Source organism: Amia ocellicauda, chromosome 17 (assembly GCF_036373705.1).
Source record: "Amia ocellicauda isolate fAmiCal2 chromosome 17, fAmiCal2.hap1, whole genome shotgun sequence".
NCBI classification, from domain to species: domain Eukaryota; kingdom Metazoa; phylum Chordata; class Actinopteri; order Amiiformes; family Amiidae; genus Amia; species Amia ocellicauda.
Genome location: NC_089866.1, coordinates 14557680 through 14582360, shown reverse-complemented (window position 1 = coordinate 14582360; position 24681 = coordinate 14557680). Strand labels below are relative to the sequence as shown.

The window sequence follows — 24681 nt, the reverse complement described above, 5'->3', positions numbered from 1 at the left end:
TAATTCAAATTAATCATAATAATTGGTGGTATTAATCATTACTGAGTTATATTATAGTTGTTTTCTGAAAAAAAAACAAAAAAAAACATATTAGGACCAGGAAGGAAACAGCTGGAAAGATTCTAACAGGCAAGTGGTGGGGGTGGCTGACTATTGGAAAGGGGTGGCAGGGGGGCACTGGGACAGTCTGGGTATTATCTGTATTTGTAATCTGGCAGGACCTGCTGTGGTTCTAAAAGGGGAGGGCGGGGCGGGGAGGGGTGGGGGGTAGAGGGTCATAGATTAGCTGTAATCTGTTTCTGTGACGCCCCCTCCCATGCTGGGCAGATTAATGAGAATGGAACCCCCATCCAACCCCATCCACCCTTCTTCACACCAATCAGAGGCATCTCTTCATCTACTTCCTCTTGCCTGGACCAATGGGAGGTGGAAACCAGGAGTGCCCTGCTGCCCCACTTCCCTAAGGATGAAGAGCAGGGAGGGGGGCACACCACCTGGCCTGTTGATAACAGTCAGAGCTGGGCTGAGAGAGGCTCTTTACTGAAGCACTGAGCTGTACCCTGAGCCCAGTCACTTCAGAGCCTGTGGGGATAAATACACACTGACTGACTAACTGACTAACTGACTGATACACTGTCTCATACACAGACTGACTGACTGAATGACTGACCAACTGATACACTATCATACAATGATTAACTGACTGACTGATACACTGACTGACTTCAGGATGATTGTGTATTCTATTAAGTGATGCTCCCCTGTCAGTGGAGTCTGGAGTGTGTACAGGGCTGCTGTTTATCAGCTCACGCAGGAGCTTGCTGTACACCTGTGCCCCCTGTTGATCACTGACGGTAACTGCATGCTGGTGGACATTCAAAGGTTACCATCTCTGCTTCCTGGTGAAAGAGGAAGCTTGAGCACCATCAGGTGGCAGACTGTTTAAACTGCACACAGTCCCTAAATCTCACCTCTCGCCATTTATTCAATGTAAGATCCAAGAGAGTCAGTCAGTCAGCGAGTCCCAGTGAGAGTCAGGCTGGTCAGTGCAGTGGTGCTGTCTCTGTCTGTCACTGTGTGTATTTAATGGCTCAGTTTGCCAGCATGAGTGATCCGTGTGTTTGTGTGTGTTTTATTGGGTAGGTGTGACACGCACTGTATTAGTATATGTGTGTTGGTGTGAGAGTGTTAGTACAAGAATGTGTGTGTAAGTGTGTGTGTGTCAGTTTGTTTTAGTATCACTGAGTGTGTGTGTGTCTTTTTACAGCTCTGTGATTCCCCTGCACTTTGCACTGCTCTGGGGGTGCAAAGTTCAGTCTCTGGCAGAGTGTCTGTCGGGGGGGAAGGGAGGAGGAGAGTGGGAAGAAAGAGAGAGAGAGAGAGAGAGAGAGAGAGAGAGAGAGAGAAAAATGAAGCTTAAATAAAAAGCAGCGATCTGCCAGGTAAACAACAAGAAACTGCAGCTCTGTCACTGCGGCTTTGTCACAGAGAGAGAGAGAGAGGGAAAGAGAAAGAGAAAGAGAGGGAGAGAGAGCATAGACGGACGGACAGAGGTGAGAGAAAAAGTAAGCAAAGAGACCGAGAGATAAAGACAGAAGAAAACAGAGACTGAGTGTGAGTGCGGCAGTGAGAGAGCAACAAGTGATAGAGCAAGAAAGAGAGAGAGAGAAAGACATAGAACAAGAGAGAGAAAAAGACAGTGAGAGGAATACAGATACCAAGCAGCCCTGAGGCAACAACAACAACAGGAATCGGGTCCAGACTGCACTGATCAGAGCTTAAAGACAGACAGACAGTGCTTAGCTGGGTCTGGGCTGCTGGTTGCGGAGAACGAGAGAGGGTGTGGGGAAGACATTGAAGAGTCTAGTTAATAGTGGAACGCACGAGACAGCACAGGACAGGACAGCACTGCGGTACAGCACAGTCAGGGGGCATCGCTGATGGGAGGGGGACCAGGGGGCCAGTGAGAGATGTCACGGGGGCTGACTGCCCTGCAGCAGCAGCTGGTCTGGGCGCTGCTGGGCTCTGGGCTGAGCCGCACCGCTCTGATCCAGGCCGCTGAAGAGCTGGAGAGACGAGAGGGGGGCACGGGGGGCGGGGCGCGGGCCGGGGGGGGGCCCGGTTCAGAAGACGGAGAGGAAGAGGAGGAGGAGGGGGACGGCAGGGAGGGGGGAGAGGACGGGGAGGAGGAGGAAGAGGAGGAGGAGGAAGAGGAGTTTGCACCCCCCATCTTCAGGGAGCTGGACACCTTGAGCCCGGAGGAGGCGGCCAGGCAGAGGGCAGAGGTCGAGCGGCTGCTGCAGTAAGAGCCACTCTCACATGTGTCTGTGTGTGTGTGATTTGTGAGTGTCTTTCTGTCTGTGTGTCTACCTCACTCACTTTGTCTGGTCTCTCTGTGTGTCTTGTGTCTTGTGTCTCTGCATCTGTCTAGCACTCTCTTTCTCTTTTTCTCTGTCTGCCCCCCCCTCTCTCAATCCAATTCAATTTGAAAAAGCTTTATTGTCATGACTAAGTTTTGTCAGTGTGGCCACAGACAGGTCCAGTGCTCAGAAACAGGGCGATGGGGAACAACAATACAGTCATTACATATTGAAGATATAACATTTATTTACACACATTTTTACATACAATTATTTACATATTGTTGAATAGACAGTATACACAGTGTCTTCGCCCCAGAGTCCTCAATCTGCCTCTCAGTGTGTGGCAGGTGGTGAGGTATTGCGTTGCTGTCTCTGTTGTCTGTGTGTACACTGTACACTGTACAGCACACACTGACACTCTGACACACACACTCAACACTGTACAGCAGACATAGGCAGGATGGCCGGTCTGTCATCCCTGCTTCGTGAGCTGAGTTCAGGGATCGGGCCTGTGAGTCTGAGGGAGTAGGCATCCCTGATGGCACTGTATTTGGGGCAGAGCAGCAGGAAGTGGACCTCATCCTCCACTTCCCCTGCTCACAAACTCTCTCCTCTCTGGGCTTCCACTTCTGCTGGTGGCGGCCAGTCTCTCTCCAGGTTGTGGCAGCTCAGTCTGTACTGGCTCAGTATTTGTCACTGTGGTCCAGTACTGATCCAGGCTGTAGTCCCTCTGCAGACTACAGTGGCACTCCAGCTTGTGTTGCTGTAGAGTGTCTTTGTGCCATTTCCTGACGTATTCAGCTTTCATCATTGACGTTTGTGCAGGCTGCTGAGGGCGATCTCTCTCTCTCTCTACACCTCCCTTCCTCTCACTGTGTATCCCTGTCTCCATCTCTCCCTGTCTCTACCTCCCTCCCTCGCTCTGTCTCTCGCTCTGTCAGTGGGGTGTCTATATGGGGATCAGCCCAGACAGGCTGCTGATTGCTCCTCCCTCTCTTATTCCCTCACATGCCTCCTTTCTTCCACTTGTTAATGAGTGAACTGCACCAGACTGCCTCTCCCTCATTAACCAGGGAGAGTGACAATGTGTGAGTGAGTATGTGTCAGTGTGACTCTCTGTGTTAGTGTGTGTCTCTGTGTGTTATTATGTGTGTTAGTGTGTGTGTTATTATGTTTGTCAATGTGTGTGTGTTATTATGTGCGTCACTGTGTGAGTGTTATTATGTGCATTATTCTGTGTGTGTGTGCATGTTTACTGGACAGAGGCATTGTGTCACAGTTGTGGACTTTGCTCTGCTGTTCCCCCTTATCTCCCTGTCAGCGCTCACTGTAAACACTCTGACACTCAGCTGCACTCCACACTCACTCTCCCACACTCTCCCACGCACACATACACTCCCACAAACACACACACACGCACTGTGCATGCTTTCTGTGTAATGATGTGTGTATTTGTGTACCACGGTGTAACTATATTCTGTTGGCGTGTGTGCTTGTGCAGGCAGGACTCCTGGCAGGTGGCCAAGCTAGTGCGGACATACATGAAGCAGCACAACCTTCCACAGAGGGAGGTGGTGGACTCCACTGGCCTCAACCAGTCCCACCTATCGCAGCACCTGAACAAGGGCACGCCCATGAAGACCCAGAAACGCGCCGCGCTGTACGCCTGGTACATCCGCAAACAGGGCGAGATCACACAGCGTGAGTACACACACATACGCACATACACACTCACACACCCGCTCATAGCTAATCAAGTCTGAGATCCTCTCATTGTTCCGCTCCCCAGAATTCACCAATGCCAGCAGAGGTCTGTCCTTGGGGGAGGAGCCTGGTGAGGAGGTTGCCAATAGAAAGGGCAGAAGAAACAGATTCAAGTGGGGCCCCGCCTCACAGCAGATTCTGTTTCAGGCATATGAACGACAGAAGAATCCAAGCAAGGAGGAGAGAGAGGGACTGGTGGAGGAGTGCAACCGGTGAGAGAGAAAGAAGGAGAGAAAGAAGCAGCGAGAGGGGGAGGGGGCAAGTGATTAGGAGTGCACTTTGTCTGTTACCAGCTTCTCTCTGAGTCTCTCCCCCCTCTCTTCTATTCATCTCTCCCCTCTCAGGGCAGAGTGTCTGCAGAGGGGTGTGTCTCCATCCCAGCTGGCCGGGCTGGGCTCTAATCTGGTGACTGAGGTCAGGGTTTACAACTGGTTTGCAAACCGCCGCAAAGAGGAGGCGTTCCGGCACAAACTGGCGCAGGACGGCTCCTACACCGGCCAATCAGTTGCCCCCAGCCATGGCCACGGCCATGCCCCCCACGGCCACGGTCATAGCCACGCCCTCACAGCTAGCCCCAGCCATGGTACCCACTAAGTGGATTGAATGTCTGTCTGTCTGCAGTGTGTCTGTTTCTGTATGGTGGCAGTTTATCTGTTTTTCTGTCAGTCTGCAGTGTTTATTTCTTTGTCTGTCTCTTTCTCTCTTTGTCTCGTGTCTCAGTCTGTATATCTTTATCTCTCCGTCTGTCTCATACGTCCTAACACCAGTCTGTACTCAGTCTCTCTGTCAATCCACAGTGCCTAAGTTTCTATCTACATATCTCTCCCATCTCTCTCCCCCTCTTCATCCCCCTCTCTGTCAGGTGTGAAATACAACCAACACCAAACCAATGAGAGCCTGGTATCGAGTGGTCACCATGGAGACAGGGGTATGGGGGGTCAGCTGAGTGTCAGCCCCACCCAACTAGAGCCCAGCCACACCCTTCTGGAGAACTCCTGCAAATCTGTAATTACCAATTAATTACCAATTAATTACCAACTGAGAGAGGATGAGAGATTTAATCTTACTCATCACTTGACAATTTGTGTTAATTTCTACTACTTATGATTATTTTATTAGTAGAAGTTTTATTATTTTAATTGAGCTTTTATGTATCACCTGTATCACACATAGCAAAAATAAGAGGTTATGCCAATAAAACTCAATTTGAATTTGATTTTCAATTATTAGAGACGGGGGGGGGGGCAGGGATAGACTGCTGAGTGTACCCTATGTAACTAACCATCTCCTCTCATTCTCTTTCTCTCTCCCTCTCCATCTTTGCTTGTTTCCCCCACTCTCAGGTGCTGGTGTCAGCGGGGGAGGGCGGGGGGGGCTTGCTGCCCCCTGTTAGCACCCTGAGGGCCCTACATTCCATGCCCCCCCCCTCACCTGGCTCCCACCAGGGCCTCCTCATGGCATCTCTGCCCAGTGTGGTCAGTCTGGGTCCAGCAGAGTCCTCCCTGCTCATCGGTAACACTGTCCGTCTGATTGTCCACTTGTGTCCCTCTGTCCATCTAACCATCGATTTACTGTGACACTGTTCATCTGTCTGTCAGTCTGTATCTGTCATTCTTATGAAGATGACACGTCTCTTAATCCAGATTACCCAATCAGAATGTTTCTCCCCAGGTCTGGCCTCCAGTCAGTCCCAGACAGTTCCTGTTATTAACAGTGTGGGGGGCGGGCTCACCACGCTCCAGTCAATCCCGTTCCAGCAGCAGTTCCATGCCTCCCACCAACAGCCAATCATGCAGCAGTTCTCCAGTCACATGGGCCCAGGTTCCTTCATGGCCACAATGGCCCAGCTGTCACCTCACAGTGAGTGTCTTTAGGGGAGGGGGACTGTGGACTGTGTCAGTCAGTCAATGTATTAGGCAGTCAGTGTATCAGTCCCAGTAAGGATCAGGCTGATCAGTGTATTGTGTGTGTGTGTGTGTGTGTCTGTGTGTGTGTGCAGTGTATGGACACAAGCCTGACTTGCCACAGTACCCCTCCTCGAGCCTGCTGCCCCCGGCCATGCTGATCACGGACACCAGCAGCCTGGGCACCCTCACCAGCCTCACCACAGTCAAACAGGTAACACACACACATACCTGATCTGTGAAAAAAACACACCACATACACCCCACACTCAGTAAACACACAGTAAAAGACACCTGTGACTGGTAAAGTTCTGTCTTTTCCTTCCAGATCCTGACAACAGACCCTGATGACCAGTCTGACCACTCTGGGCAGCTCCCCCACCAGGACAACACTCTGCACCTGCACACCAGCTCACCTGTCACAGGTAACACACTGATGCACGCCAGCTCTCGCGGCACAGGTATCACACTGACTCATGCCAGCTCACCTGGCAAAGGTAAGAAATGTGCATTTGAATCCACAAACCCAAAACACACTCAAACAGCCAGGTGGGATGCACACCTGAGAGAGGTAGACCTGCCCTGGACACCAGAGCTGTAGCTGGAGGTCTGCTCTGTCTGTAGTCTTTTATTCCAGCGAGTTCTTAGCCACCTCTTCTCACCACTGCCTCACCCTGCTCTACCTCCCTCCTCCTCCTCCTCTCTCTCACTCCCTCTGCAGGATCTTCAGGCAGTCTAGAGCTCTATTCCTCCTCCCAGCCCGGCGACCAGCACCACCCCCATCTCCTCTCCCCCGAGCCCACAGATATTGACCCCTACATGCCAGCACAGATGGTCTCCTCCACCCAATAACCACAATGGACCTGGGCAGTACCACTTCACAAAAGTGGGAGCCAAGTGGTACTGAGCCAAAACACACTGATGGAAGATGAGGGAGGGGGGAGAGGGAGGGAGAAAGAGAGTGAAAGGGGCAATGAGATTGAGAGTATGTGCGTGTGAGAGAGTGGGGAGAGATTCAGATTCAGTAGAGAATGTATCAGAACGAACACTGGAGCTCCAGGGAGACCATATTATATATATAAATAAAATAAAATAAAATAAGAATGACAAATGAATGAAAAATAATAAAATGACAAACAGTTGATTACAATATAAATAGTATTTGTTTATCACTACAAAAGGTTTTAATGACACCAGTTATAGACTGTTTCTGTACACTGACTTTAAGGAACACATGAAAACAGAGTCACTGACTGGAACGGAGCAGACTGGACTGGACTGCTGCAGAGTCACTGACTGGACTGGACTGCTGCAGTCAGTGTCTGTCTGTCTCTGGCAGGAGCTCAGAGAGAGAGAGTTGGTCAGTCTGTCTATATCACCCTCTCCCTCCTTCCCTCATCCTTTTGTATTCTTCTCCTCTTTTTCCTCTCAGCCCGTTGGTCTTTCTTCCTCTCTGCTCCCCCTCTCCTACTCCTTCACCATCATCATCTTCTTCTTCTTCCTCTTCCTCTTGCCTGTGTCGGTCTCTCCTCCCACAGTGCCTTCTGTAGCACACTCCTCGGAGACCCCCTCTCCTTCTTCCACCATTTCGTTCTCTCTCCTCCTCTTTTTCTTCTTCTCCTTCTCCTCCTGAGTGCAGGGGGGCACGGACAGGTGCATGCTGGGACAGGCGGAGTGCCGCAGGATGTCGGAGACAGAGACCGCAGCCTGCCTCACTCTGGAGTCCAGCTCACTGTCTGACTCACTGGGGGAGGGTACACAGAGAGAGGGAGACATGAAGAGCGAGACATTTGAAAATGAGAGAACATCCAGTTGGACAGACTGACAGATGGACACACACCTGGAGCTGGGGGTGGGGCGTCGTGGTGTTCGGTGAGGGGGGGCCTCTGCAGACTGACCAGGCACTGAGGTGGAGAACAGCAGGAACCCTGGACACAGAGAGAGACGCGCAGTCAGACAGAGTTGGACACAGAGACAGGCAAACAGTTGAAAATCTTTCATCTTTCTCCTTCTCCTCTCCTCTCCTCACATTTTCACCTCTCATTTTTCCTGCTTCAACTCTCTCTCTCCCACCTCCACTTTCCACCCCATCTCTCCGACCTCCCCTTCCCTCCAACACTCTCTCACCATCCTCGCAGTCCAGTGCAGGGGCATGTGCGTGTATCCGTGTGTCCGACACCTCTGTGAGGACACTGCAACAAAACACACAGTCACTGTCTTCTCATGGTGTTATAGAAGACCTCTTGCCCCCCCCAGCACTGATGTCACTGTCACTCACCTGTCCAGCACGGATCCCAGTTTCTTTGCAACGTGAGCTCGGAATTCTGGGGTTGTCTGGAGTTCGTTCCCATCATGCTCGTGGTCACCGGTCCTCACACTGAAATAAGACACAAGTGTGTGTGTCAGTGTGTATTTGTGTATGAGAGAATGTGTGTTAGTGTTTGAAGGAGAAATTTACCGCCGGCTTGGTCTCTGTAGCGACACTCCAGCCCTCTGGTCACCGTCGCCCCTTTCTGGACAACACAGAGAACAGCAGCGGTCACAGGGATGCACTCACATTCATAAAGTTTAAGGAATGCCCCTTTGCGTGCAGGGTCTGGCTCTTGTTTTCTCAGTTCCTGCGCAGACGACCGCTCAGCAGATCCTATATGGACCCTCTAGAGGACCCTCTACAACCCTGAGGTGCTGGTGGCGTGTCGTCTGCACGGTGAAATAGGCTCTGCAGGAGGGACGGAACATCTGCTTGTTCAAGAAGCAGGAGCTGGACCCAAAGACGATCGCACGGAGGGGCATGATCCTAGTAAGAAATCACGTCAATCTGGAGATCCATCAGAGGGCCTTGAAGAACTGGAAAATTAAAGATCTGGGGGAGCTCAGAAGCCCATGAAGGGATGCCACCTCTGGGGTTGGATACTCCCCCCGCTGGAGCCTGAGTCAACTGCTTTTATTCTTTTTATTGATGAAAATGATTTGAATTGTTTTTAATGTATTTTAAATTCTGTATCCTGATTTATTTATTTTTTTGGTTTATGATTTGTCTGTTGCATTGACCCTTCTTCCTTCTTTAAAAAATGCATAGATTATTGTTGTTTGTTTTTTTGATGGTTTTGTTATGTTTTTTTGTTTGTCTAACGCAGGGGTTTTCAAACCCGTCCTGGAGTACCCCCTGCCCTGCTGGTTTTTGTTCCAACCTAGGTCTTAATTACTTAATTGAATGGTATATTGTTTTGTTAGGTCAATTTTTGCACTTATGTTGTAAGTCGCCCTGGATAAGGGCGTCTGCCAAGAAATTAAAATAATAATAATAATAATAATAATAATAATAATAATAATAATGATTCAATTCAGCAAATTAAGACCTCAGTTGGAACAAAAACTAGCAGGGCAGGGGGTACTCCAGGTCCGGTTTGAAAAACCCTGGTCTAATGCATTTACCGTTAATTCATCAATGTAGCAGATTGTTTTATTTCGATTTGAGGTATTAACTTTTTGCACTTGATTTAGTTTAATGTAATGTTTTATATCAAGTTCTGTATGATTTATATCAGGATTTTAATGTTTTTTAGATTTTTTTTTTTTTAAATCAAAAGTATTAATGTGTATGTTTTTTATTTGACACGTACAATACTCCACCAAAATAAACAGTATTCACAAAGTTATGATCTTACAAAAAGCCCAACATATATGTTTGTTTTGCGGTGCAGACGAAAGCTGGTGCTGCGTGAAACGACAGAACAACACAAGGCAATAACTGACGAAAAACAACAAACACGGAAAGACAGCAACACACAGCGCAGTACTGGACTTGCTTTTGGCGACGAGACGTGGACACGACTAGTCAGTGCAGCCTTGTTAATGTCAACAGGTCCAAGAGCCTGGCTGGGTCTGTTACACAACATATGTACGCCATTTACACACAAGAATACATCAATACATAAATAAATAACGATACATAACCTAAATAATAAATACCCTAACATGTATATTAATTAAAAAAGAAGGAAGCCGATCTGAAATTTAAACCTGAACGTTAAACTGCTGCAAGAGGGAGTCGTGTTATCATCAGTGCAGAGCAGCAACACAGCGGGACTCCAGTGCGCTCTGCAAACAACACAAGACAACGGCCGGGTCGGCAGGGAATCCAGTACTGCTGGTACCTGTTGGGCCCGGCTTGGGCACGCCGTTAGTCCCGTTGGTTCCGAAGCTCCAAACCGCCTCGCGAAACCGCTCCTGGTCCTCCTCGCTGCTGGAGTCCGACTCACTCCGTGCCGCCCTGGGCGCCGCCATGTTGGACATAAAGCAACCCCGCCGTGTGCATTTTACTCGAAAGGGGAAGTACTCGCAGTAGAGCATTCTGGGAGTTGTGGTCCTCTTTACAAGCAGGCCATTGAATCTGAGACGCTGAGCTAGTGAAGCCGGGCTGTGTTGGGAACTGGGGGCTCATGAGAGAGCTGCTGGTGCTTGGCGAGAGCCATGTTTCTGCCACCTCCATTTTATGGTTGGGGTTGTGCTACATGCATATTCTTATCTCAGTACCCAGCACAGCTGGATAAAGCTCTATCTGTGCCTCTCCAGCATGTTGTTTCACATGAACACACTCCCTCTCACATACACTCACTCTCAGGCAGCGGACTGCGAAAATCAAAAGGTTTCTTTATTAGTAATATCGCTCTGCTGACAAAATAACATTTTGTACAAACACCTAAAATTCACTTTGAACATGAAAAGACAAGGTTACAAAATACACGGGACCTCAATGTCTTAATTTCATTGATCATGTTTTCCAGTTAACATTTTTTTTTGTGTTTTTTGTTTTAGTAAAATTTTATACACAGATTTAAAATCTCCCCCCCAGCTCCCACTGTAAGTCGAGCTCCGGTGTGGATTCTCTCCGTCTGAGAAAAGTCAACAAAAAGTAAATATAGTAAAATAAAAAACCTCATTCAAATAGAGGCAGGGAACAAGCCTTCATATAATAATAATAATAATAATGATAATGATAACAGCAACAACTCAAATGCTTCCCTGGCAGTTGAGCAGTCAAATAAACAGTAACAACAAGAGAAAACTTCCCATGTGCCACAGTTGGCCTCCAGTTCCAATAGGAGACAGTCAGTAACAAGTTATAGAAAATAATCAATAATCGCTAGCAGACCAGTAATCCGAGTCATCATTGTCAGCAGCAGCAGCCTGCCACCAGAGCAAGGGGCTGCACGAGGCTGCAACTGGGGAGAATCGCAAAGTCCTGGAGTTACTCAACACTGGACGGACGGACGGACGGACAGACAGACAAACAAACGGGTCTGTGTGTCTGAGATGTGTGGAGTAGTGCAGTACATCCCATGTTGTATAGTGTAGTGTGTGTGTGTGTCTGGGGGAGGGAGGGGTGAGTGACAATTGACTGTGTGAATATGTGCGTGTGTTCGTGTGTCACACAAGCAGCTGCCAGTGACATGAAGAGCCCTGACAGAGCTGGACACAGAGACAGTGTGTGTGAGAGGAGGAGACAGATTAGATGGTCTTTACGCAGTGTGAGTGTGCGAGTCTTTGTGGGTCTGCAGCAGCATGTGCACCATTACTGTAGTACAAATCCAAAAGACACCAAATTTAAAACAAAAAATAACAAAGACCAAATAAAACCCACAACAGCTGACATTGAGGCTGCACAGATCCCCCTCACTGCACACTAAGCCCCCAAACACCAGCCTCACCCCCCCAGACCACATCTCATTGTGTGACAAGAGATGCACCATACCCCCTTAAGACCAACTGACTGACCGACCGTCCGTCTGTCCGTCCGTCCATCTCCTCACTGCTCCTGCAGCACAGCCCTGCTGGGCTTATAGCCGGCCTCAGCCGAGGGACCCCGGACCAATTAAAACCCCAGCCAGTCCAAATAAGCTAGAGGTTGACAGAGCCACTGACATTACCTCACACACCCAGGTGTGCAGACAGACACACATACAGACAAACAGTGTACACAGTCAGTTACATTTAGCAATTCTCTTCTTCTTCCTCTATCTTCTATGAGAAGTATTTCTGTCTACAGGGAACAGGCGATCGAAACCCAGGCTCTGTGACTGAGGGGGCGGGGCCACAGCACTGACACACCAGCCCTGCCCTCAGGACTCTGCCTTTGGTGCCTCTCGATTCTCTAATTAGCAGCTCTGATACAGCAGTCCCTGGTAACGAGTGCACCTGGCTCGTTAGTGAGTTCTCTGATCCAAAGAACAGGAAGCCACCTACTGCCCAGCCCCATGCAGCAAGGGGGAAGGGGGGTAACAGGGGCAATTAACCATAGAGGGGAGAGCACGGGAAACCAGCCCCATATATTTAATATAACCATATTTAATTAATGCTTGAGGTCCTGGGGGGTACAGAGGGGCTACAGGACAGCCCAGACTGTTTTGGTCTGTGTCTGCAGAGTAGGGTGGGGGTTAAATAGGAGGGAATGATGCCCCCACCCTCAGCATTGCGGTGACACTGGGCCGGGCCTGACTGGGCTGGATGTGCACCCTATAACTCCGCTCAGAGATTGAGAAGATATGCCTCCTCTCAAAGCCCCCCCAGGAGCACAGCTCTGCACTGCAGCTCACTGGAATGGGACAAGTCAAGTATGTAAATATGTGAGTGTGAGTGTGTGTGTGTGTGTGTGTGTGTGTGTGTGTGTGAGGGAGCGTGTGCAAGTGTTTGAGGGGCAGAGGGGTGGCAGTAACAGCAGGATTCTTTGTATGGAGGCAGCACTGTGCCCGGCGCTCCCTCTGTCCACACGGCACGGCCTGCTCACTGCCCCCCGTTGTAGGCGTAGTCAGCCTTGTTGTGCATCACCAGCTTACTGTCAACAAAGTAGAAACTGTCTGAGCGCGTCTCATAGGGGTGCTCCACCATCAACCGGACTGAGAGAGAGAGAGAGGGAGGGAAGGAGGGAGAGGGAGAGAGAGAGAGAGAGAGAGAGAGAGAGATTAAAAAGATTGGTCATCTGGGGCTACTGTGCTCACAGAAGAGACACAACCAGACACAGGGAGAGGAAGAGACGATGCACACAGACGCGCAGACACACAGGCATGCACAGAGACTCACTGAGGTCCTCGGGCAATGGGGGGAACTCATAGATGTGCTCGCAGCTGTTCCTGCTGTTGGGGATGCAGAAGCCAAAGTCAAAGTCAAAGCTCTTGAGAAGACGCTCCCGGAAGTAGTGCCTCTCGATCATCCTGAAGCTGGACACAGGCCGATCGCCAACTGTGAACTCCACCCTGACACAGAGAGAATCATTTATTACTAATGCTCTGGCAATCCTTATTCTGGGTCCTGTGTGTGTCAGCGTTGGGGGTGTGTTTGTGTGGAAATGGTGTGTGTCTGTGTGTGTCAGTGTCAATGGTGTGGGGGAGTGACTCACGTAGCGCCCACAGTTCGGAGCCGCAGGAAGGCTGGGGTGAACTGGTACCGCACAAACCGCCCAGTACTGGTGTCCGCATCTCCGCTCTCCTCCTCCTCGTCGTCTTCATCAGGGTCTGACACACAGGTAGAGTCACTGTCTCACACTGCATCACACACCTTCACACTCAACGCCACGCTGTCTCACACTCAACTGTGCTGAATTCATTTACTTTGAATATGAACTGACAGAGAAAGAGAGAGAAAGAGAAATAGGGAGAATATAGAGACAGAGGGAATAACAGGGAGAGAGAGACAGTGGGGGACTTTACCGGCAGTGGGAGGCTTGGCGATCTCAAACAGCACGGTGCCCGTCTCCAGATCTCTGATCTTGAAGCGTGTGAAGTCAATGTTGTAGATATTATCCTCGGGTTTACACAGGTAATCTGACACACAGACAGACAGGTGAGTTTACACAGGCAATCTGCCACTGGCAGAGTGTTACTGACGAGCTTACACAGGCACACCATGAGAGAGAGGGCGAGGAGGGTTTACACTGGGACACCAACAGAGAGAGGGTGATGTGTTAACCTCCCTGTAAATATTACATATTACATAATTTTTTTTCTCCCTCCCTCTCATGTCTGTGTGGAATGCAGCTGGTCAGGACTGCCGAGTGGCCAGGCTCTGTGTGCTGCAGCCCCCATCAGACACTCCCAGACTGAGCTACTCTGTGGCTATAGTGAAAAACTAGTGAAACTAAAGAGTTGACCGATATTGACCATGACTGAGTGAATATCGATGACATTGTCAATATTGGCGAGCAGCACTGCTAGATCACGGGGGGGAGGCAGGCTGCGCCCCAGCGCTGTACCGCTGCTCTGGTGGGGATGCGGTGTATTGCTGTAGTTGTACAACACACACACACTACACAGCTGCACATCTGGCCACTGTGCATGCTTCTGTGTGTTTACCTCCTCTCACTCTCATCCCCTCTTTTCTAGGTCTGTCCAGTGCTGTTTATTCCTTCACCCCTCTCTCTCTCTAAACACCCACTCAGCTTAAGGTTATAATACGAATAACCCCGAATTTCACCCTCTCCCCCCATCCCGCCTCCTCTCTTTCTCTTTCTCTCTCCTCCCCCGTGTTTACCGCGGGTGACAGCCCGGAGCCCCAGCACTTCCTCCGGCGTGATCTCTCTCCCTAGCGCCCGTAACTCGTCCTCCGTCACCGGCCGCCTGTCCGGCTGCGTCCGCCGAGACTTGAGGCGCTTTAGGACCCCGCCGCCTGCCTTGCGGTCCCTGGCAGCCTGGCTCGTGTCCGTATCCGGCCCAGGGTCCATGGTCGGCGGTGGCTCAGTTCTGGGTTTAGAGCCGCTCATTGTCCGGAGGGAAGTCCGTGTGTTTTTCTCTGTATGTTTGTGTCAGAGGCAGACGTTACGGCTGCTGCTGCTCCGTCCAAGATGGCCGCCCCTGCGTCTGCACGGTGCGCCGAGGGGAGAGGCGCTCGCCATTGGCTGGGAGGGCTCGGCAGTTTCCATGGCTACAACACATTCGGCGTGACGCGCTGCGTGGCCACGCTACCCACGCACGCCTCTGCGGGGCGCCGCGTCACTGTCGCCGCTGCGGGGCACAGCGCAACCTCGTCTACACTGCGATATTGGGAATCTCGTTCTCTTGCACGAACTTAATAGTTATGTGAATGTTTTTCTTGCAAGATCTTCACTAGTATTATTCCGTTCAGCTAAACCTATAGTTCTTCCGCTACATATACCAAACTTCAAACTGATTCTCCATGACACCTAATATGTTGTTTGTGCTTTTTATGCAGATATAATAATTCATTATTAATGTATAATATATCGGACATCTAAAATCCGTCTCGAAATTCGACACCTGGTGCTACGCTGTGTCGGCACCATGGTGACTAACCAATCAACAGTGGACCACATGTTGCACAGCCAATGAGCTTTACAGGCGCCTGCGCAGGTGCCTTTCCTTTGAACTATCAGTCGGAAGTAATTGTGAATAGCGCCTAAAACCGCACATATACACTCACCTAAAGGATTATTAGGAACACCTGTTCAATTTCTCATTAATGCAATTATCTAACCAACCAATCACATGGCAGTTGCTTCAATGCATTTAGGGGTGTGGTCCTGGTCAAGACAATCTCCTGAACTCCAAACTGAATGTCTGAATGGGAAAGAAAGGTGATTTAAGCAATTTTGAGCGTGGCATGGTTGTTGGTGCCAGACAGGCCGGTCTGAGTATTTCACAATCTGCTCAGTTACTGGGATTTTCACGCACAACCATTTCTAGGGTTTACAAAGAATGGTGTGAAAAGGGAAAAACATCCAGTATGCGGCAGTCCTGTGGGCGAAAATGCCTTGTTGATGCTAGAGGTCAGAGGAGAATGGGCCGACTGATTCAAGCTGATAGAAGAGCAACTTTGACTGAAATAACCACTCGTTACAACCGAGGTATGCAGCAAAGCATTTGTGAAGCCACAACACGTACAACCTTGAGGCGGATGGGCTACAACAGCAGAAGACCCCACCGGGTACCACTCATCTCCACTACAAATAGGAAAAAGAGGCTACAATTTGCACAAGCTCACCAAAATTGGACAGTTGAAGACTGGAAAAATGTTGCCTGGTCTGATGAGTCTCGATTTCTGTTGAGACATTCAGATGGTAGAGTCAGAATTTGGTGTAAACAGAATGAGAACATGGATCCATCATGCCTTGTTACCACTGTGCAGGCTGGTGGTGGTGGTGTAATGGTGTGGGGGATGTTTTCTTGGCACACTTTAGGCCCCTTAGTGCCAATTGGACATCGTTTAAATGCCACGGCCTTCCATGAGCATTGTGTCTGACCATGTCCATCCCTTTATGACCACCATGTACCCATCCTCTGATGGCTACTTCCAGCAGGATAATGCACCATGTCACAAAGGTCGAATCATTTCAAATTGGTTTCTTGAACATGACAATGAGTTCACTGTACTAAACTGGCCCCCACAGTCACCAGATCTCAACCCAATAGAGCATCTTTGGGATGTGGTGGAACGGGAGCTTCGTGCCCTGGATGTGCATCCCACAAATCTCCATCAACTGCAAGATGCTATCCTATCAATATGGGCCAACCTTTCTAAAGAATGCTTTCAGCACCTTGTTGAATCAATGCCACGTAGAATTAAGGCAGTTCTGAAGGCGAAAGGGGGTCAAACACAGTATTAGTATGGTGTTCCTAATAATCCTTTAGGTGAGTGTATTTCCTGCTATGTTGTTATACAGCTACTTCCTGTTACATATAATTACTGCTAATCCTCTGTGCTTCGCAGTAGTGTCACATTAAAACCCACACAACTGGAATAACACAACGGCAGAGTGGTGAAAGGCTTAGATAAAATAGCACATTTATTAAAAAGGAAGGGGAATCAGGTGTCAATTCAACTAACACGTCCCAGCTGAGAGAGGGAGGGGGCAGGTCTGTAACACATTGTTCACCTCAAAAAGAACATGTACCCCTGGGAGGAGGAGGGGGTTAATATCATCACTAGTCAATATCAATTATCAATGTGGTTCTGCCCAAATCAGGAGCAACTGAGGGAGAGAGACTCACTGGAATGAGAAAGTCAGTGGGTGTGTTATTAAGTGTGTGTGTGTATCAGTTCCTCTCTGTTGTGCAGTGGAGATTCACCCCAGTGTGATGCAGCTCAGTGGCTAGACCAGAGCAGAGCAGAGCTAGCACAGCTGGGGGGTACAACACTGTTCCTAACACTCTCCCAGTGCAGTAGTATACTGAACACCCTCCCCTCAGCTCCACTCTTTAACAGTATTGAAGATAACAAGTGAATACAACAGTAAACTCTCTCAGAAAAACACTCACACAGACAGAACAGTCATGCAATGCAGTCAGAATAAAAAACTAAAAAACAAAGATGAAATATCAAGAAGGAGAGCAGGCGGAGGCCAAGTGGTTCAGCATGTTTGCATGTATTGTAATCATGAAGGCATTGTGGATTGTGTCTCTTTCTCTCCACACAAACAGCAGAAAAAAAAAAAATCAAAATCAAAGACACAAAACAGATGTCCAAATCACCAAGCAGTGCACAATTCACACCCACAACAGGAACACAAATCAGCAGAGAGCTGCACTGCCCTGAGCCCCAAAGATCCTGAGAGAGAACAAAATAAAAAGCTACAAATCTTTATTTATTATTAGTTTTGATTGTTCTTCTTATTTATTATACATTAAAAAAAAAAAAATCCAAGAAACCTGTGATTCCACTCCCACTTTCATCCCTCAGTCCAGACACTCAGTGTCAGTTGGTCGGTCAGTCCCACTGTCTATCTCAGTCTGTCTAAGGAGCTGAGGCCACAATCCCTCCCTCTCACTCCATCAGAAAGGTTTCTATCGTCCTTGTTAAAAAACGGTCAAATAAAAAAAAAAAAAAAAAAAAACGAACACAGCCACAACAGTGAACAGCAACCAGAGGACACTGTACTCAGTCCTCGGCATCAGCATGCGCACCGCAGCACAGTACCACACACACTGACACAGAACAGAAATAAAAAAAAAGAAAAATAATCGTAACTTTGGCATTGTTTTTAAAGTTTCAAAAGCCAGATGAAAGAAAGGGAACAAAATAAAAGAATAAAGGAGTTTTGTTTTATTTTCTTAGATTATAATTTTGTGTTGCTGCTCCACTCTCCGCCCTTTGCCCCGGAACAGTGGACTGCATCACAGATCTCCCCCCCGTACCTTGTCCGTCTTTCTGATAACATACAGCTATACACAACGCCCCCCCCCTCTGGCTGACGTAGGGAAAGCCTGTCCAGACCACCACACTGGTGACACTTGACGAAAAAGACAAAGACAGTTAGGCTGTCCACTTCACTCCAGTCTAACTGGGGCTGCGTCCACCACACATGCTTACACACACTGACCCTAACACACACACACACACACACACACACACAGTCTGCAGGTGTTTATCATTCAGCCACTTCTATATCAGTTGAGTTTTCCTGCTAGCTAGTCAATCAGTCTATTGCTTCAGTTTCTTTTCTTCTTTAAGGGAGGGAGAGACTGAGGTGGGAGAGAGGGATATCCTTCAGTTATTTGCACAAATGGTTGCTATGGCTCACATGAGTCTCTGTACTACACTGCACCGTCACCATCCTGGATTGCACTGTAGTACACTACTGTACCACAATGTCACTGTACTATGTTGTACTGCACTCTCATTGTATTGTACTGCACTGCGACTGCAGTCCTGGTGGGCTACGCAGAGGGGGGCAGGGGAGCTCAGGGCGGTTTGGCACAGACAGTTAGGTCGCTCAAGAAATGACCAGCAGACAGTAAGAGAGCAGAACAAAGACACACTGGGCATGTGGCACTGTGGAATTTGGCAATTCACTTTGACCCCCTCCAACTCCCTGCACCCTGACCTCTGACCCTGCCCCCCAACCCAAGTGTAAGTCTGCCCCAATACAGAAGACTGGTATATTACTAATGCACATTTTACACTGGGGTATATATTTAAAATACTGCTTAGCTGAAGAATATTACACACGTCTTCCCGTAAGGCATCAACACATCCTCATCGGACCCAGCTGTTAATTTGATCTTGACTTCAGAAATATAAATAAATAAATCTCACTGGTTTCCCTGAATGTTTTCTGGGGGTGACCGGGTGGGGGACCCCAATAATAAACAGAAATTCAGTCAGGCGGGAGTTTAGGGGGTCACGGTGGGCTGAAGGCAAGTCCACTGGACTCAGGACACTGGAGTCATCAAATCGAAACAAACAAAACCGCAGAAATAAGGGGAACTCCACAGGGGAAGAGCGAAACATAGAAAATTATGATTGTAAAACAGTAATAAAAAAATAAATAAAAAAAGTAAAAAGATCGCACAAGCAGTGACATATGAAAGCACACACAGCTCCATCAAAACACAGCAGGATAATGCAAAATGATGGTATCCAGCACCTTACACAGAGTCTGAACTGTCACTGACTGTCTCTCTCTCCTCCTCAGTATGATTTCTCTTGCTCTGGTATCCAGAAAATAAATTCACAATTCACAAATTCCCCCCTCCCCCCTCGTACCCACAAAGCCAAGTCTTTCCTCCTAATGAAGGTAGCCTTGTTAGTCCAAAACCCCCCCACCCACACCTTTCCTCCCCAACCACACCCTTCAGAAAAGCATCACACTCACGAGCCAGAGTTCTCACGGAGGCATCGGGCAGCTAATCAGAGCGACGGTTCATGCCCACTTCTTGCAGAGCGTGGCCAATCCGGTCTTGGAGATTCACAGTCCTACAGCAACTGTGTGTATCAGTCTAGTGTGTGTGTGTGTGTGTGTGTGCGTGTGTGTGTGTATATATATCAGTGTCTCTCTTACTCTCCCTCCCTCCTTCTCTCGGCGACTCCAGTTCGATCAAGCGCAAAAACAAGGGCTGCATCTCCATCTTCGTGTCTCTCTCTCTCTCTCTCTCTCTCTCTCTCTCTCTCTCTCTCCACATCTCTGCTGATGTGCAACCAGGCCCCCCCTCCATCCCTCCCCAGTACCCACCCCCCTCTCCTCCTCCTCCTTAACCTCTCTCAGAGCCGGCAAAGGCAAAACAGCGTGGGGATGAAGACCCCGAAAGCAACCAGGATGGGGAACATCAGGCTGCTGTTGTCGGAGGCATAGGGGTTGGGGGTCCGAGGGCCCGACTGCACCCGGTGTTTGGGCACCGCCGTTGCCGCGGTCTTCCGCCCCCCCTCCTCCCCCCCTTCCCCATACTCTTCCTCCTCCTCCTCCTCTTCCCGCTTCTCCAGCCCAGGGTGCGGCTGCAGCTTTGGCACATCTGGAACAGAGAGAGAAGGAGAGAGGAAGAGAGTGACTAACTGATGCACTGACTGACGGGCTCTGATGCACTAAAAGAGCAGATTAAAGGGTACCTGTAGTCAAAAACAAACAACTTTTGATCGTGCTGGTATTGTCAACAAAGCACGCATATGCAAATGGTTCAAGTTTCTTTGTCAACATTTCGGGTCAAGTATCACTCGAGTGTGGCGCCATATTGCCATTTATTTACCCAGGTAAAAGGTCAATATGACGTATTGTTGTTGACCGGCCTAGGCAGACTCTTCAGACAATGATATGCATGCCAGGATAGCTGTCCAAGATATTCATAAAGTCACGGGTCTGTGATTGGTTACAAAATCTCTAAGATGATGACAGACCATAGTAATGTCATAGTGCATTTCTAAAGCCAGTAAGTACATGAAACCACACGTTTCTTTTCAGAAGAATCTCAGCTACGCAGCAAAAAAAACGTCTCACAAATCGTTTCCCCGTGAATTAATACTTTGATGCCCCAATTTTGGGGGGATCCGCCCAAATCATCCTCTGAGGGTTAAATACAACACCGTGCAGGTTACTATAAGCGATATTATGTTTAGTTTCCCCTTTCACATCTGCATGCACAATTCAGAACGTGTTATAGCCTCCCAATATAAATTTGACATATTGGATATTTAAAAACTAAGTTGTTCAACTAATAATCATCCGTTTACTGAGTGGAACTTTACCGATTATCACAATCTCAGTATTTGCCAGTACTTTGTTTAAACTAGTTTCCATATACAGCATATATACATATATCAACGACATGACGTCACAGCACCAGTGCCATTTTCGAACTCCAGTGGAGTGAAACTTAACGAGCTTTAAGGACTATAAACAGCTTAAATTACGTATTGTTAGTAAATTGTCGGCTGTTATTGGTTGAACGTGTATCAGGAACACCTGATCTATACATACATATGCGATCACTACAGGTACCCTTTAAGGTTCTCTCACACCGAGTCTCCTCAGCCCATATCTGAGGATCCCCTCAACTTACTCCTACTGGTCTTTACTACAAGGTGTACAAATAATAACACGTCTTACACATTATATTTGATTCATAATAACGAAATGCAATGCGTGATTTATGTATATTTTTCTACTATCTGTTAAACAGATGTTTTTTGTGCTTTGACAATTTGAACACGTTTGGTGTAAAAAGCACCTTGACGGTGGAAAAACGATCTTAATGCATTTAGTGTGAAAGAGAAATGTCTACTGCACAGCATCTCCAGTATCCCACAATCCCCCTCACTCACCATCGAGCGTTCCCTTCATCACGTAGAGCGCACACACCTTGGGGTTGTCGTAATAACCCTGTAGAAGGACAGACAGTCAGTTAATTTCTGCAAATTAGCTGGGGAAGTGTGTGTCCAGACCCCCCCACCTCTGCATCTCTGGTTTCCTGTTCTGAACTGACTGTGCCAGTCAGCGTGTAGCCCCACTCACCTTGACGAACTCGACGGTCAGTTTGCCGTTGAAGGTGGACACCTCACCCTGGACACTCAGCTTGCCGCGGCGCACCGAGAAGGGCACGACTTCATCATGGGCAGTGCTGTGGCCCACGCGCTCAAAGATGTCCAGGTCCCGCACCACCACGTGCCCATTGAGACGCACATCGAACACCTGGGAGAGGAGGACAAACACATAGCTGCAGAGACGCAGAGCGAGACAGAGACGGAGACATTCGGAGCAATACAGACGGAGACACGCAGAGCGAGACAGACAGAGACGGGGTGCTGTGCCGGTACCTTCTGTTGAGACTGTGCAAAGTAGACCTCAGCATACTTCATCACTAGCACATAGTCGCCCTCCTCCCGCACCGGCACCTCATACCCAAACGTGTCCTCATTGTAGCGCTCTGTCTGGTACAGCACTTGGTCCTCCGGGCTGGACCGCAGAATGGGCAACCGCATGCCATAGTCCGAGGCTGAAGGTGGGGGGAGAGAGAGAGACAGGGAGGGAGGGAGAGAGAGGAGAAAGGGAGAGGAGGAGGAGGCAGAAAGGTGTTAATCTACACACACACTGGATGCTAAAACTGTACAAACCTAGAGAGAGAGAGAGAGAGAGAGAGTGTGGGTGTGGAGCAGGGAGGAGTGTTGAGAGGGAGAGAAAGAGCAGTAAGCTGACTGACAGGCAGGACAGGTCAGTCCTGTGAAACACATCCCCCCCCCCCCCCGCAGTAGTGACATCCAATCACATGACTCCAGTGCCCAACTTCCTGCTGGTTGCCTAGTAACCATTATCTCTTCTTACTGCTTCAAAGTATCAGGGAAATAACCGCAGGAGAGCAATAGAAACAGGAAGTGTACACACACACACACACACACACACACACAGAGAGAGAGAGAGAGAGAGTCCCTCTCTGCAAAGCAGGCTAAGCCACTGCAGAGGTCACTGGAAGCTGCAGGATTCTTATCTGGAATATAATATCACACCAAGACGCAACACGCTACAGTACAACACAAAGCACAGCACAACACAATAAAGAACAGTGTAGTACAATGTAGTAGGGTGGCACAGTATTGTAGTATAAGTTAGCATGGTACAGTGTAGTACAGTAGTATAGCACAGCACCAGGAGCTGCAGAATTTTAATTCAGAACATGGGATTGAATAACAGGAGGTGTAAACATCACTACTGAACAGACGAGACACACTACTGTAAAATCTGGAGTAACAGGCAGACAGAAACAGACAGGGACACAGCCTATGCAAATGAACTGTAATGACACCTGCCAGAGAGAGGAAGAGAGAGAGAGAGAGGGGGGTGGAGAGTGAAAGAGTGTCCCACTCTAAGCTTTCTTCCCCACTGCCCCTCCTCCACAGCCACCTTCTCTCCCTTTCTCCCCTGGCCTCCTCACTCTCACCTTTCTTCTAGTGCTCTCCTCTCCTCCCAGGAGCCCAGTCTCACCTTCCTCTCCCCCCGCCTCTCTCTCTCACTCACTCACTCTTCCCCCTGTACACCTCCCTCCTCTCCTCTATCAGTCAACCTTCTCCCCAATAACTCTAGTCTCTCCTCCCTTCCCTATCTCTCACCTATGCTCCAGTACCCACCCCCGATCCCTCTCGCTCACCTTTTCCCACCCTCCCCTCCAGCGGGTCAGCCCGGTAGTGGATCCCGTAGATGTCTGTGTGCGCCTCGCCGCCGGCATTAATGGCCCAAATCACTCGGTCGGCCAAACTGCCCGTGCCGGAGCTGCTGCCCCCGCCGTCCCCCCGGACAGGCTCCCACACAGCCACTAGCCAGAGCACAGCGACCGCCAGCCCCGGCCCCCACACCGCCACATCCCGCCGCATGAGACCTCCGAGCCGGGTCTCAGAATCCAGCAACGACCGGTGCAGCGGCAGCAGCAGTTCAGTGGAGAGAAATGATTGGGTGGATTTCTTGTCTGCTCGTTTGCAAAGTCAAGAGAGATAAGCAGGAACGTGTTTGTATGAAGGAAGGGGGGAAAAGTCTCTGTACACTTTTAAATTTAAAATAAATAAATATATATATTAAAAATCTGCAAACTATTTCGGTTGAGGAGTAATACTTCCTCGTTGTTTAAATGCCTCCTCCTGCAGAGCCGCAGTGTGCAGCTGCGCCCCGCGTCCAGCTGTCCCACACGCTGTCACTCTCGTCCTGCACGATTTTATAAATATTTCTGCAAACTGCCTCTTCTCATGTACAGTGCCTTGTCTTCCGTGTCTCTCTGCGTTTGCTCTTCCGTGTTCAGTTCTTTTTTTAATCTTGCGTCGTATCTGAAATTATTACTCTCGTTGTTGTTATTATTATTATTATTATTATTATTTATATTATCGGCCGTATTATAATTCTCCTTAATGTCCATTCAGGCCTGCACGGTACATCGGCTCGGAGTTGATGCAGGTTCAACATGGAAGCAACCGAACTTCCTCTGCGTGTCACCTAGCCTGACTGACAACCAGTAAAGCCAATCAAGAGGCTCTGCGTGAATGTTTTATTTAATATTCATGAGTTTATAAGTATGCATTAAGGCGCAGGCTCAAAGTTGACCAATCACATAGAAGAACGGAAAGACCGGCGACCCTGGGGGTTCGAATTTCAGGCCGTTATGATAATGAAGCGGCAATCGCGGGCCAATAGGAAGGCGTGGGGGGCGGGGGTCTAAAGTATGGTTGCGCCGCAGAGCTGTTCGGTTGGCAGAATGCGGAAGGCGAGTCCACTTTGTCACTATGGGGGGGAAATGGATCCACGCAATCAGAGAGATAACGTCGCGTTTCCCTGTTAAGCAACATTGATAACAATGGTTACATTATAAAGTGACAGAACTGACGTTAAATTTATTCCATCATTTCCTCAAGCCGACTGTGACAAATTAATAACAATTGACTTTTGTCGGATTCAC

General features: G+C 48.9%; 4 protein-coding genes across 6 annotated transcripts; 1 reads left to right on the top strand and 3 right to left on the bottom strand.

Annotated features, from left to right (window-relative positions):
• The first annotated feature begins 1347 nt into the window (after positions 1-1347).
• On the top strand, positions 1348-9704 carry hnf1a (HNF1 homeobox a). Of its 2 annotated transcripts, none has more exons than XM_066689964.1 (10): positions 1348-2302; positions 3865-4064; positions 4153-4339; positions 4472-4710; positions 4990-5132; positions 5471-5639; positions 5799-5987; positions 6127-6245; positions 6360-6456; positions 6753-9704. In XM_066689964.1, the coding sequence occupies exons 1-10, from the start codon at positions 1971-1973 to the stop codon at positions 6881-6883; spliced, it is 1806 nt and encodes a 601-aa protein (XP_066546061.1). In that variant the 5' UTR covers positions 1348-1970; the 3' UTR covers positions 6884-9704. The 2 variants fall into 2 exon arrangements, with proteins under 2 accessions (XP_066546061.1, XP_066546062.1); XM_066689965.1 differs by lacking the exon at positions 1348-2302 and adding an exon at positions 3366-3451.
• Positions 7176-10349, bottom strand: c17h12orf43 (chromosome 17 C12orf43 homolog). The gene is made up of 6 exons (XM_066689967.1): positions 10189-10349; positions 8490-8544; positions 8310-8408; positions 8159-8223; positions 7872-7959; positions 7176-7775 (listed from the first exon to the last, which is right to left on the bottom strand). Exons 1-6 carry the CDS (start codon positions 10325-10327, stop codon positions 7499-7501), a joined length of 723 nt encoding a protein of 240 aa, XP_066546064.1. The 5' UTR covers positions 10328-10349; the 3' UTR covers positions 7176-7498.
• Positions 10350-10664: 315 nt separating this feature from the next.
• On the bottom strand, positions 10665-14895 carry unc119b (unc-119 lipid binding chaperone B). 2 transcript variants are annotated; one of them, XM_066689968.1, is made up of 5 exons: positions 14558-14895; positions 13738-13851; positions 13428-13542; positions 13112-13284; positions 10665-12927 (listed from the first exon to the last, which is right to left on the bottom strand). In XM_066689968.1, the coding sequence occupies exons 1-5, from the start codon at positions 14784-14786 to the stop codon at positions 12815-12817; spliced, it is 744 nt and encodes a 247-aa protein (XP_066546065.1). In that variant the 5' UTR covers positions 14787-14895; the 3' UTR covers positions 10665-12814. The 2 variants fall into 2 exon arrangements, with proteins under 2 accessions (XP_066546065.1, XP_066546066.1); XM_066689969.1 differs by having other exon boundaries at positions 13428-13530.
• Positions 14896-16808: 1913 nt separating this feature from the next.
• mlec (malectin) lies at positions 16809-24229 on the bottom strand. Its single transcript, XM_066689963.1, has 5 exons — positions 23389-24229; positions 22064-22242; positions 21762-21938; positions 21572-21629; positions 16809-20268 (listed from the first exon to the last, which is right to left on the bottom strand). The coding sequence occupies exons 1-5, from the start codon at positions 23609-23611 to the stop codon at positions 20021-20023; spliced, it is 885 nt and encodes a 294-aa protein (XP_066546060.1). The 5' UTR covers positions 23612-24229; the 3' UTR covers positions 16809-20020.
• Between the last annotated feature and the right edge of the window lie 452 nt (positions 24230-24681).

Coding starts and splice junctions, on each gene's coding strand:
- hnf1a (XM_066689964.1), top strand. CDS start 1,971: ATGTCACGGGGGCTGACTGCCCTGCAGCAGCAGCTGGTCTGGGCGCTG. Junction 4,065..4,152: donor ACAGGGCGAGATCACACAGC/GTGAGTACACAC, acceptor TCCGCTCCCCAG/AATTCACCAATGCCAGCAGA. Junction 6,457..6,752: donor CACCAGCTCACCTGTCACAG/GTAACACACTGA, acceptor CTCCCTCTGCAG/GATCTTCAGGCAGTCTAGAG.
- c17h12orf43 (XM_066689967.1), bottom strand. CDS start 10,327: ATGTCCAACATGGCGGCGCCCAGGGCGGCACGGAGTGAGTCGGACTCC. Junction 8,545..10,188: donor GCCCAAGCCGGGCCCAACAG/GTACCAGCAGTA, acceptor TGTGTTGTCCAG/AAAGGGGCGACGGTGACCAG. Junction 7,960..8,158: donor TGCACTGGACTGCGAGGATG/GTGAGAGAGTGT, acceptor CTCTGTGTCCAG/GGTTCCTGCTGTTCTCCACC.
- unc119b (XM_066689968.1), bottom strand. CDS start 14,786: ATGAGCGGCTCTAAACCCAGAACTGAGCCACCGCCGACCATGGACCCT. Junction 13,852..14,557: donor GCTCCGGGCTGTCACCCGCG/GTAAACACGGGG, acceptor TCTGTGTGTCAG/ATTACCTGTGTAAACCCGAG. Junction 13,543..13,737: donor CGCCAAGCCTCCCACTGCCG/GTAAAGTCCCCC, acceptor CCTGTGTGTCAG/ACCCTGATGAAGACGACGAG.
- mlec (XM_066689963.1), bottom strand. CDS start 23,611: ATGCGGCGGGATGTGGCGGTGTGGGGGCCGGGGCTGGCGGTCGCTGTG. Junction 21,939..22,063: donor TTGCACAGTCTCAACAGAAG/GTACCGGCACAG, acceptor CTCCTCTCCCAG/GTGTTCGATGTGCGTCTCAA. Junction 21,630..21,761: donor TGACCGTCGAGTTCGTCAAG/GTGAGTGGGGCT, acceptor GTCCTTCTACAG/GGTTATTACGACAACCCCAA.